The 13969-nt window shown below is 45.4% G+C and overlaps 1 protein-coding gene across 1 annotated transcript in view; it reads right to left on the bottom strand.

Annotated features, from left to right (window-relative positions):
• The window catches only part of LCT (lactase), a 129303-nt gene that overhangs the window by 26237 nt on the left and 89097 nt on the right, over window positions 1–13969 (bottom strand). Inside the window, exons 24-26 of the mRNA XM_040441528.1 lie at window positions 13180–13470; window positions 10024–10222; window positions 9115–9314 (exon numbers count right to left, since the gene is read on the bottom strand). Coding sequence (XP_040297462.1) covers window positions 9115–9314; window positions 10024–10222; window positions 13180–13470 — 690 coding nt within the window. The remainder of the gene's footprint in view (window positions 1–9114; window positions 9315–10023; window positions 10223–13179; window positions 13471–13969) is intronic.

Raw genomic sequence — 13969 nt, 5'->3', positions numbered from 1 at the left:
TAACCACTTACTCCAAGGAGGTTCCCTTCCTCCCCAATCGCTTTCAGCCCATATCACGGTAATCCACAAGGAAAATAAGGACCCCCTAAAATGCGGGAGTTACCGTCCTATCTCGCTTCTAAATACTGATGTGAAGTGGTGGGCCAAAATTTTGGCTCAACGGATTCAGTCGGTTCTCCCTGGCATTATCAACGAGGAGCAGGTGGGGTTCGTCTCTGGCAGGCAGGGGAGTGAAAATACGGTCCGTGTCATACAATTGATCACGCATGCTCGTCAGCACTCAATACCTTTAGCTCTTCTCAGTACAGACGCAGAAAAGGCCTTTGACAGGATCAGCTGGCAATTCATGTCTCGGGCACTGTCGAAGTTTGGCCTTCCGGACCAGTTTATCCAATCCATTTTCTCACTTTATTCGCTCCCCTCTGCCAGAATACGGATTAATGGAACACTCTCTCCAGCTTTTCCCATTACTAATGGGACTAGGCAGGGGTGCCCACTCTCGCCTGCCCTCTTTGTTGTTGTCATGGAGACCCTGCTGGCCAGGATCAGGCAAGACCCAGATATTAAGGGGATCACCGTGGGGTCGCATACCCATCTAACGGCCGCTTTTGCAGACGACCTTTTGGTCATAACGTCCAACCCTCTAACCTCTTTCCCCAGACTTCAAGCCCTTTTTGAAGAATATGGAGCGGTCTCAAATTTTAAGATCAACTATACTAAGTCACAGGCCCTGAATATTTCTTGCCCACCTGCTACTGTAGACACGCTTAAAGGTTCCGCTGCTTTTACGTGGGCCACTAAGTCAATCCCTTTTCTAGGTACCCATATCTCAGCAAAACCAGAAGATCTTTTCGAGTTAAATTATGTCCCTTTACTGAAATCTATTAGAACACACTTACACTCTCTAAAACTCCCGTTTATCTCTTGGATTGGGCGGAAAAACTTCATTAAAGCTTTTATTGTCCCCAGACTGCTCTATCTCATCCAAACACTTCCTATCTGGCTACCCCATTCCTTCTTTGTGGAGGTCCGCAGGGTCATCTCAACCTTTGTTTGGTCTGGCAAGTCCCCTAGGTTGGCTTATGCCACTCTCACTCGGGAGAGGAGGTTGGGAGGCTTCGGCCTACCCGACATATACCTTTATTACAAAGCATCAATGCTGAACAGAGCTCTGAGCCTCATCTCTTGGCGCCCTCTCGGCCTTGTCTCCCGACTGGAGTGTAATTTGCTTTCATATAGGGACAAGTTAGTTCTATGGGGCGTGCGCAAATGTACTGCTAATAATAAATTTACCTCGCCCTTATGGAAGGGTCTGTTACTGGAATGGACCAAATTATATGGGTCCTCGACCCTTGGGTTCCCAAGCTTGAGTCTCCCCTTAGAGCTGCTGCAGGCACATGTTCACCCTACCACCTCTGATGCAACAGGAATTTGGGCTTTACTATCTAACTTTAAACTGAAAGACATCATAACTGTATCAGGTGCCTTAAATTGGAGTAAAATATATGAAATCCCTAGGGTTCAGGAAGCCTCTTTCCTAGCGCTTATGGCTTTTAAGAAAGATCTGGCGCTTCTGAAATCTTTTCCCAGGCCTACGGGAGATCCCTCTTGGTTGGAGGGGAAAATCTCTAACGCCCTTCGCCCCAAGAAACCTCTCTCCACATTCTACAGGGAGCTACTCTCCTCCGCACCTCCAGATCTGTGGTTCCTTGCAGCCTGGGAGAAGGAGCTGTCCCTGTCCCTGTCAGAACCTGAAAAAGCGTTCATCCTCACACACTCACATGGTTTCAACCGTTGTATTAGAATACAGGCAAACTCTTATAAATTACTTACAAGATGGTATAAGACACCGGAGTTCCTTCACAAGCTCAATCCCGCTATCCCAAACGGTTGCTGGAGGTGTGGAGGAGATATCGGTTCTTTATCTCATATTTGGTGGAGCTGCGAGAAAATAAAACCGTTTTGGGTTGAAGTACAAACAACTATCAACAAGATATGTAATAGCCAGATTACCTTAGACGCAAAACTCCTGCTGCTCTGGTGTCCAAATGGCACGCTAACCCCCTCAAAGTACAATCTACAAACCATGCTTATTACAGCAGCTCGATTGCTGGTCCCTCTATTGTGGAAAAATGAATCAGCTCCCTCGTTCTTGATGTGGACCGAAAAAATTGACCAACTATATCGGTTTGAAGAATTAGCCCACTGGGAAAGTCACTCTAGAGCAGTTTTTGTAAAACTATGGTCTCCTTGGAAGCTATATCGCAAATTCTAGGCTTAGATATGTCTTGATTTAAGATTGTGATTGACATCCAACTCTCCCCCTCCCCTATCCCACCTTCCTTTGTCTTGTCATAGCCCCCCCTCGTTAGATATTTGTTTACATTTGTCACTTTATTATTTGAAGTCGTGTATGCAACTATCTTGAATATATTGTGTTGGCTATCTATGCACTTGTCCAGCTGCGTCTGGACACATAATGTATGACTCTCTACATGACTGTATATTTTTCTCAAATAAAAAGAAATTTGATAAAGAATATAACTACTATAATACTGCTCCTATGTACAAGACTATAACTACTATAATACTGCCTCCTATGTACAAGAATATAACTACTATAATACTGCTCCTATGTACACGAATATATCTACTATAATACTGCTCCTATGTACAATAATATAACTACTATAATACTACTCCTATGTACAAGAATATAACTACTATAATACTGTGCCTATGTACAAGAATATAACTACTATAATACTGCTCCTATGTACAAGAATATAACTACTATAATACTGCTCCTGTGTACAAGAATATAACTACTATAATTCTGCTCCTATGTACAAGAATATAACTACTATAATACTGCTCCTATGTACAAGAATATAACTGCTATAATACTGCCTTCTATGTACAAGAATATACCTACTATAATACTGCTCCTATGTACAAGAATATAACTACTATAATACTGCTCCTATATACAAGAATTAACTGACTATAATACTGCTTCCTATGTACAAGAATATAACTGCTATAATACTGCTCCTATGTACAAGAATATAACTACTATGGGGCGGAGTTTGGCCGCTGAGCTGCATGGCTGCTGGTGACTGAGCTCCTCTTCCTAATCGGTACAAACCCCCTTAAATAGCACTTTTCAGACGCTAAAAATGGGCAAAACGGGGAGAGATCGCCCCAGGGAACCTATCGACCCACCTGTGAACCGCTCCAAACAGCCTGACATGGAGCAATTTCTGAGGAAAGCTGCCAAGGGCACCGCTGCAGGGACGCCTAAGATGGCGCCGGCTCCCTCACTCCACTCTGATGCGGAAGACTGCTCAGAAGCGGGAAGTATTTCGGATGCTTCCGAATATAAAAACAGACGGCGGGGACAAAATCTTTCAAAAGCAATCCTTCGCGAAGTTATGGATTCTGCTCTGGCTCCCCTGAAGCAGGACTTGGCGGAAATAAAGACCGATCTCCGTTCCATCGGCCAGAGAGTCGCGGCACTGGAAAATTCGCAAGATGCGATTATTCGCTTTAGCGAAGAAACATGCTCTACCCTGGGTGCGCATAAAGATCTCATCAACGATGCCCTCCTGCGAATCGAAGACCAGGAAAATCGCAGCCGCAGACGTAATATTCGCATCCGAGGCATACCTGAAATATTCGCACCGGAAGCGCTCGAAAAAGTCGCGAAAGAAATATTCGCGAATCTTTTGAATCCAGAAAGAGCAGCGAATATTGTTATTGAACGCATACACCGCGCTCTTCGTCCCAAGCCAAAAGCTTCAGATCCTCCGAGAGATGTTATCTGTGGTATCCTCAGCTTTGTGGACACCGCGGCTCTTTTGAAGGCCAGTAGAGAGACAGACCGTCTAGAATATGAAGGCTCGCAGCTGCAGTTCTTTCAAGACCTGGCACCTTCCACGCTGACAAAAAGACGTATTTTGCGTCCACTTTTAGAAGCGCTTAGATCCTCCGGGACCCAGTTTCGCTGGTTGTTCCCCTTTGGCTTGGCAGTCTTCAAAAACGGAAGGCAGATCACCATACGCACACCACAGGACTTGTCCGGGGCCTGGGTCTCACTGGGAATAGCCCCGATTGAATTACCGTCCTGGATGCCAGCAGACCAGGGAGACCCTATACCCTCGCCTCCGACTGCAGAAACCTGGTCCCTTGTACCAGCCGGGAAGAAATCCCGTTCCAGCCTGGGTTTTCAAGCCTCCACTGCTGCGGAACGCTCTCCTCATCGCTGAAGCCTTTCTGCTGTGAAAATTGTCATCTCTTGCCGGCCATAGTTCCGGTGTTCTCCTGAAGATTTCTTCTGTTTGCTGTTCAGGACATGCATCAGGGCCGCCTAGTTTTTGATGAGGCCTTTCTGGATGTATTTAGGCCTTTGTTCACCTCCCTGTGGACCTTACCTTCCTGAGTTTATTCACCTCTCCCCTCCCACCCCTTCTGCGTAGGGGATTTGTTTGCCAATGTTTCCCTCATTGACTTCCTTGTTACCTGATGGCCTTTTCTTGGCCTATTCCGGCTCTACGAGACCCCCCGCCTGATGGATCCCGGCACCAGCCCGTGATGAGAAAGGATCCTCTGGTTCACAGGCGCTCCGTGGAGCTCTTAGAATTGCACTACGTGATTTTGAATTATTGTTTGCCGTTTTGTCTACCCTTTTTTGCCCTCATGTGTTTCCCCCCTTGTGTCCTCTTTTCCCACCTTAATGTTCTTGCTTGGTTCGCTCAGACCTTGATTGCTATGTGCTTTCCCACTGACTTAAAATGGCTTCTCTTGTAGTCTCATCCCTTAATGTCCGGGGCCTGAACGAGCCGTGCAAAAGATCCCAAGTGATTTCCTTACTACAGAAAGACAAAGTCTCGATCGCCTTTTTTCAAGAGACACATTTTCGGGCAGGTAAGATTCCTAATCTTCCTTCCAAAAAGTTCACTCAGTGGTACCACAGTGCGCAGACCTCTGCTAGCCGGGGTGTCAGTATTGCCATTCACAAGCAGGTGCCCTTTGCGGTTACAGCCTCCTCCTCGGATCCTGATGGCCGGTACTTATTTGTGAAGGGCTCTATAGCAGGCACACCGGTTACACTGGCCAATATTTACGCGCCTAACAGGGGACAGGTTGCATGGCTGGTTCAGACCCTCTCGGCGCTTGCTGCATTCAAACAGGGTATGGTAATACTAGGGGGAGATTTTAATGTAACTCTAGACCCACTCCTGGACTCCTCCTCGGGGAGATCGGCTATCACTCATGTCCGTCTTAGACGCCTGAGGATGGCTCTACGTAAATTAGGTGTTATTGACACCTGGCGTACCCTGAACCCTACAGGTCGGGACTATTCATTCTACTCCCATGCCAAGTCCTCACACCACAGGTTAGACTATGTCTTTCTCTCCTCTGAACATGTCAAACAAATTGTAAATACCCGAATAGGCAGCATCACGTTGTCAGACCATGCCCCCGTCTTTCTGACGGTATCACTGTCCACCCTCCCTACACGGGAATGGAACTGGCGTCTCAATGAAACCATCATCCAGGACCAGGTGTCATCTGAGAAAATAGCCACCTCCCTCCAGGAGTTTTTCAGTACTAACTCCGCAGGTCCCTCCCCTCCCTCCCCTGCTGTAATCTGGGAAACCCACAAGGCTGTGATCCGTGGAGAGCTTATCGCTCTCGGCTCCCATATTAAAAAACAAAGAGCCCAGGCCATGTCTACCCTCCTATCCCGTATCGCTACTCTCGAGCTCAGCCATAAGCAATCTCAAGCGATAAGCCTCGCGGAGGAGCTTTCGGTCACGCGATCTCAACTAAAAGATATGTTAAACATTACCTCGGCTAAGTTGCTCCTACGTGCACGCTTTAAGTCATATGCACATGGTGACAGAGGGAACAAGCTTATGGCGGCGCTAACTAAACAACAATTTTCTGACTCCTTCATCCCGGCAATTAAAGATGCTGCGGGCAATCATCTTAAATCCACCCCTGACATAGCCAAAGCATTCTGTGCTTTTTATGAAGACCTATACAACCTCCCGGCCCCTCCTGGTTCATCTCCTTGCTCCATCGCGGAGGCCTCGAATAAGTTCCTCTCCTCCCTTCAGCTTCCCTCCATAACCCCAGACCAGTCCTCCCAACTAGTAGCTCCCATCTCCGGCCCAGAAGTCCTTAAAGTTCTAGCCACCATCCCCTCTGGACGTAGCCCTGGCCCTGATGGTTTCACCATCTCCTATTATAAAACTTTTAAATCTGTTCTAGTCCCTCACTTTAGCTCTTTATGTAATTACCTCCTGGAGGGTGGCCACCTTCCTCCCCAATCACTCACAGCCCATATCACCATTATTCATAAAGAGAATAAAGACCCGTTGCAATGTGGTAGCTACCGCCCTATCTCCCTACTTAATACGGACATTAAATGGAGGGCTAAGATCCTGGCTCAACGGATTCAAAAAGTTCTCCCGGATGTTATCCACAAGGAACAAGTTGGCTTTGTCTCTGGCAGACAGGGCAATGAGAATACCGTTCGCCTCCTTCATCTTATGAACTGGGCACGGACTACTTCAACTCCACTAGCTCTGCTGAGTACAGATGCAGAGAAGGCTTTTGACAGAGTGAGCTGGCAGTATATGTCACTGGCTTTGTCGAAATTTGGCTTTCCTGATCAACTTATTTCAGCTATTCTCTCCCTGTACTCGGCCCCCTCTGCCAGGGTCAAAGTCAACGGCACTCTTTCACCCGCCTTTGCCATTACTAATGGCACTCGGCAGGGTTGCCCTCTCTCCCCCTCGCTATTCGTGATAGTCATGGAAACTCTCCTGTGCAAAATCAGGCAAGATCCCGATATTGAAGGTCTTCAGAAAGCTTCCCACACCCACCTTACGGCTGCGTTTGCAGACGATCTCCTTATTATGACCACCAACCCGGAGAAATCCTTCCCCCGGTTGCACTCTATTTTTGAAGAATTTGGTTGGGTCTCCAATTTCAAAATAAACTATAGCAAATCCCTTGCCCTGAATGTCACCTGTAAACCCGCTCTTGTTGCGTCGCTTAAACGCTCCACCCCCTTCACCTGGGCTGCACGGGACATCACATTTTTGGGGATTCACATCTCTGCTAACCTGAACGACCTTTACAGCCTTAACTACACCCCTATGCTTAATTCAATTACATCCCATCTACAGTCGGTTAAACTTCCTTTCATATCATGGATAGGCAGGAAGAATTATCTCAAGACCTTCATTGTTCCCAAACTCCTATACCTGCTGCAGACATTACCCATATGGCTCCCGCTTTCGTACTTTAGAGAACTACGTAGAAGATTTTCCCTTTTCCTCTGGACGAATAAACCATCTAGGATAGCTTACTCCACGTTGATGAGGGAAAAGAGGTTTGGTGGCTTCGGCCTTCCCGATGTCCACCTGTATTACACTGCAACACACCTGAATAGGTGCTTCTCTCTCCTCTCGCGAAGCTCACCAAACCTGTGCACAGCTCTAGAGCGTGGCCTAGTTACATATAAGGACACTCTCGTCCTATGGGGGTTCCGTAGCTGCACGCCCTCACATTCCTTTGCCTCCCCCATTTGGAAGGGCATGCTCGTTGAGTGGGCCAAATTATACAGAGCTAAAGATCTAAGATTCCCCAATCCCCACCTCCCTCTGCACCTACTACAAAACTTAGCTCACCCTGAATCCACTACTCCTTCCGGGGTCTGGCGTCAGTTATCTAATCACAAACTGCAGGACGTTGTATCTGCGGTTGGGGACTTGGCATGGGACACAATTTGGGCCTTACTGGAGGTTCAAAAGCAATCCTTCCTGGCTCTTGCGGCCTTTCGCAAAGATACGGCGAACCTGAAACTCCCTCCCTTCTGCTCGGAGGAACCCACATGGCTAGAAAAGAAGATAGTTATGCCGATCCCCCCGAAGAAGCCCTTGTCGACTCTCTACAAGGAACTTCTCTCTTCCACACCCCCGGCGCTGACCTTTCTAACTGCCTGGGAAAAGGAGCTCTCGTTCCGCCTCTCAGAACCTGAAAAGGCATTTATCCTTTCCAATTCTCATGGATTCAGTCGTTGTATCAAAATACAGGAAAACTCCTTTAAGCTACTCACACGTTGGTACAAAACGCCTGAGTTCCTTCATAATCTCAATCAGGAAATACCCGATCGGTGCTGGAGGTGTGGAACAGAGAAGGGGTCACTTTCTCACATATGGTGGTCCTGCAGTCTAATCCGTCCCTTTTGGACACAGATTGAGAGCTTAATCAGGCACATCTGTGACCCCCATATAAGTCTAAATGCACAATTAGTTCTGCTTTGGTGCCCCAATATGTCCCTGACCCCTTCTAAGAACAACCTACCAACATTACTTCTAACTGCCGCTCGTCTGCTAATCCCTTTGCTATGGAAGAACGACTCTGCGCCTACGCTGCTGATGTGGCAAGAGAAAGTGGATCAGATATGTCGCTTTGAAGAGCTGGCTCACTGGGAATCTCACACTCGCCCTCGTTTCCTAGATATATGGAGTCCCTGGAAAGCATATCGTCACCTAACGCCTTGAACAACCTTATAGAGGTCTGATTGATACTGCCATCATTGTACCTACCCCCTTCCCTCCCCATCCCCCCCCTTTTTCCTCCCCTCTTCTTGTTTGTGTTTTCGTTATCCCTATCTGTTGTCTTGTATGTCTATTTTTGTTTATTCCCCCCCCCCCTCATTTATTTGGCTGCGGTTATATATGATTGCACTAATTTGATGCCATCTGCGTATGGCGCATGCTGTACTGTTGCACTTTCTAACTATTTGCTGTCTCAATAAAAAGAGATTTGGTTAAGAATATAACTACTATAATACTGCTCCTATATACAAGAATATAACTGCTATAATACTGCTCCTATATACAAGAATATTACTGCTATAATACTGCTATAAAAAACTTTGGAGAACAATTTCCTTATTAAAAGTTGCATGGCTGAAATTGGGCAAGTGTAGGACTCACAGGACTTCATTTGACTCTGTAGATTATAATAGCAAATATTTATAAGATTATTAAGCCTTCTCCCTAATACAATAACATCTTCAAGCAGACATACCATCAGGAACCGCCATGCTGCTTCTGTGTCCAGTTGTTTGTAAGGGTTAATTGGTTCAGCCCAATCATAGTTGAGGGTGATGGAGATGAGACCCCCCTGGGAGGCTCTGTACTTATCATTGTACAGGTGCCATACTTCTGCATGGGCTTTAATCAGGTTATGTCCTGCCAGGTATACACTAATCCCTGGTGAATAGATTCCTAAGAAAAGAGAAAAAAAATCTGAAAAAAACTGTGCACCAGAAATACAGAGATTTTCAGGTTGGGAAATAAAAGCCCCTCAGGGCACTAGGAATTGGTACCCATGGACATATCAAGGTGGCGAGGTAAATGTAAATGCAGGTAGACTTTTCCTTTAAAGGGGATGCTTTGTGTATTGTAATTTAGTTTCATCCATTAGCTAGAAGTTTATAGAATGAGTTCACTCATATTTTAAATGTATATTTTATGAAAAATTACTTCCCTAGGGGTGTTCATTTTGGAGACACATACTTCTTTCTTGTATTTTCTATACTGACATTGCAGCAAGATGTCTAATGATAATGAGATGACTCGGCTGATACTGCCAAAGTCTACACAGCAAAGAATTGGAGCTGCGGAAAGAAGAAAATGTATTCCTAATTTGTAAGCTACAATGTGAAAGCTGGAGTACTTGACCATCTAATTTTTTTGGCAAAAATGTTAATAAAACATTTTAAAATATTAAAACATAATACACCCACCCCTTTTAACTATGGCTGGGCTATGGTAGATTGTTGCGCATTGGACTTCTTTCTACACAACAGGATTATATCGGTGGTACTGACCATACTTAAACCCTATAGGTACCTCCTAAGGGCAGTAAAGGTGTTTGAAAGGAATATTGGGTCAGCCCTCATTGGCTGCACCAGTTTTGTATTACAACAATTACCTGGTGCAAAGATTCCTTCTCCATAGCCCAAGTGGGCAATGATGTACGGCTCATTCAGAGTGATCCAGAACTTCACTCTGTCACCCAGTCTCTGGAAAAGAACTTCAGAGTAGTCCTTAAACCGGTCTACGATTGTCTCATTCTCCCAACCCCCGTCGTTTTGCAAAGCTTGAGGAAGATCCCAATGATAAATCGTGACCTGCACAGATGAAAGCACGACGGTAAGTACAAACCTACATACTGTACGGTGGATTTCTACTGAGCTGGGGAAGAGCGGGCGGTGTGCAGGTTTATAGATAGTGGATGAGTCCAGAATTGAAGGGGTGCACTGTTCAGCTGAGTGATTTTACCTCTTCATCTTAGCAATTGTTGGGATTCTCAGCACTCGGACCCTGAGGCTTCAAAACTTCTGACGTGTCACTACTGTATGACATGTGAAAAGTTTTTTGTTTTTTTTCTAATGTTTATGGATCCAGATACTGTCCTTTTGAAAACCACATTTATTTTCATTGGCTGAACAAACATACATGTATATGTCCATTCACACACTGCAGGACTAGACAGATAGATAGATAGATAGATAGATAGATAGATAGATATACACTGCAGTACATATCTATACATATGTATATATACACATACATATACATACACTGCAGGACTACCCCTAGTAATAGATGTACAGGGTGGGCCATTTATATGGATACACCTTAATAAAATGGGAATGGTTGGTGATATTAACTTCCTGTTTGTGGCACATTAGTATATGTGAGGGGGGAAACTTTTCAAGATGGGTGGTGACCATGGCGGCCATTTTGAAGTTGGCCATTTTGAATCCAACCTTTGTTTTTTCAATAGGAAGAGGGTCATGTGACACATCAAACTTATTGGGAATTTCACAAGAAAAACAATGGTGTGCTTGGTTTTAACGTAACTTTATTCTTTCATGAGTTATTTACAAGTTTCTGACCACTTATAAAATGTGTTCAATGTGCTGCCCATTGTGTTAGATTGTCAATGCAACCCTCTTCTCCCACTCTTCACACACTGATAGCAACACCGCAGGAGAAATGCTAGCACAGGCTTCCAGTATCCGTAGTTTCAGGTGCTGCACATCTCGTATCATCTGAAGGCAATCGTCTATGCTGTGAAGATACGAGATGTGCAGCACCTGAAACTACGGATACTGGAAGCCTGTGCTAGTATTTCTCCTGCGGTGTTGCTATCAGTGTGTGAAGAGTGGGAGAAGAGAGTTGCATTGACAATCCAACACAATGGGCAGCATATTGAACACATTTTATAAGTGGTCAGAAACTTGTAAATAACTCATGAAAGAATAAAGTTACGTTAAAACCACACCATTGTTTTTCTTGTGAAATTCCCAATAAGTTTGATGTGTCACATGACCCTCTTCCTATTGAAAAAACTAAAGTTGGATTCAAAATGGCCGCCATGGTCACCACCCATCTTGAAAAGTTTCCCCCCTCACATATACTAATGTGCCACAAGCAGGAAGTTAATATCACCAACCATTCCCATTTTATTAAGGTGTATCCATATAAATGGCCCACCCTGTATATATATACTGCAGTACATATCTATTACAAGAGGTAGTCCTGCAATACAATTGGTGAGGACATGGCACACAGAGGGACCAGGCTGTGGGACTGACAGTGATGAAGTAGCAGGGCCAGGAGGTAGTGTCAGCATACCTGATAACAGCAGGAGGGGCAATGTCTCCATGTTTGGAGAGCAGAAAACCGAGTCGGGAGGGGAGGGCTTTCATTGGCTGGCACGCATCACATGACACCTCCGTTATAATGCAAGTCTATGGGCAGCAAAACGGATCCGTCCTTCCGTCTTATGGATTCCGTTATATAACGGAAAGCCATAACGGGCTCCCTAACGCTAGTGTGAACCCACCCTTAGCCTACTTTCACATTAGCGTTTTTTGCGGATCTTTCATGGATCTGCAAAAACGCTTCCTGTACAATAATACAACAGCATGCATCCGTCATGAACGGATCCGGTTGTATTATGTCGTCTATAGCCATGACGGATCTGTTATGAACACCATTAAAAGTCAATAGAGGACGAATCCGTTTTCTATTGTGTCAGAGAAAACGGACCCGTCCCCATTGATTTACATTGTGTGTCAGGACGGATCTGTCTTGCTCCGCACTACATCGCGGACAGAAAAACGCTGCTTGCAGCGTTTTTCTGTCCGCGATGGGGACGTAACCATGCGGAACGGAATGCATTTTGGTGCATTCCGTTTCGTTCAGTTTTGTCCCCTTTGACAATGAATGGGGAGAAAACTGAAGAGTTTTCTTCCGCTATTGAGATCCTATGAATTGAAAACGCTAATGTGAAAGTAGCCTTATTGGTACCGGCTGCAGCTCTGTCAGCGCACGGTGTGGGCAGGAGGGGAAGGTGATTTTGTTATGGCTGAGGCTCTCACACATCACAGGTCAGTGCAGTCATTGCTATACACGTTGTATAATAATGACAGCACACTGGGCACTGCCAGCATCTGTAATGAGTATTACAGGTGGTAACACACAATGCTAGCCTCTGCTGTCATTATCATGCACAGTGTATGATAATAACTGAGAGCAAGAGGGCCAGCGGCCAGCGATATGTATTGGAGGGGGCTGCTGAAGATCGGGCTCTGCCGGCCCCCTGCCTAGTAAAAGGCAATCAGCCCACCGGGAGTTTCCCTAGTAAGGTGCATTGCCAATCCGTCCCTGGCTGCAGCGCAGATACCCGGTGGCCAGGACAGGAGCTGCTAGGCATGTGATGCGTGCTACCAAAGTACCGGCCACCAGAGAGGCCGTTGCTTTCTCCTACAGTGCGCAAACACGACCACAGCTGCTGGATTGCAGGGTGGTCGTAACCCGTGGATACAAGCAGTGTATAATGTGATGGAAAAATGAATCCAGCCAGCAAAGGAGGCAATAAGGACAATCACAATAAATTAGTAAGTGCCTTGTAATAACTTTCTCTACATGATAAATGTTATTGTGCTGAAGTGAAACAACCACTTTAGGCTTTATACATAAATATAAAGACAGATAACCCCTCTGAATCCAAGAGCAGGGACACATTTCTTATTTTACCTCCCATGCTCATCATTGCAGTATGATCTTTCGTTACCTGTGGTGTAATACCAGCAGCCAGCAAACCGTCTATCAGCCGAGAGTAGTAACTCAGACCGGCTTCATTGATGTGGTTCCTAGTCCCATCGGGAAGAACTCTAGGCCAGGAGATGGAGAATCGGTAATGGGAGACATTAAGACCCTTGATAAGCTCTATGTCCTCGTCAATCCGGTAGTAGGTGTTGCATGCCACGTCTCCATTACTATCATCTTCAATTTTAGTTGGTGTATGAGAAAACTGATCCCAGATGCTTAACCCTTTCCCATCGGCCCTCCAGGCCCCTTCAATCTAGAAGGAAAGAAGAGAAGAAAGTTTTGGGATGTTAATTTTATGTACGGTAATTTTCTTGCGCAAAGTTCTTTTGAAATGACAAATATATTGGCCCACGTTTACTAACGTGAGTGCATCTACAGTCGTGGCCAAAAGTTTTGAGAATGACACAAATATTAGTTTTCACAAAGTTTGCTGCTAAACTGCTTTTAGATCAAGTTTGCTGCTAAACTGCTTTTAGATCTTTGTTTCAGTTGTTTCTGTGATGTAGTGAAATATAATTACACGCACTTCATAAGTTTCAAAGGCTTTTATCGACAATTACATGACATTTATGCAAAGAGTCAGTATTTGCAGTGTTGGCCCTTCTTTTTCAGGACCTCTGCAATTCGACTGGGCATGCTCTCAATCAACTTCTGGGCCAATTCCTGACTGATAGCAACCCATTCTTTCATAATCACTTCTTGGAGTTTGTCAGAATTAGTGGGTTTTTGTTTGTCCACCCGCCTCTTGAGGA

Source organism: Bufo bufo, chromosome 7, assembly GCF_905171765.1.
Source record: "Bufo bufo chromosome 7, aBufBuf1.1, whole genome shotgun sequence".
NCBI lineage: Eukaryota > Metazoa > Chordata > Amphibia > Anura > Bufonidae > Bufo > Bufo bufo.
This window is presented reverse-complemented; position numbering and strand designations above follow the sequence as displayed.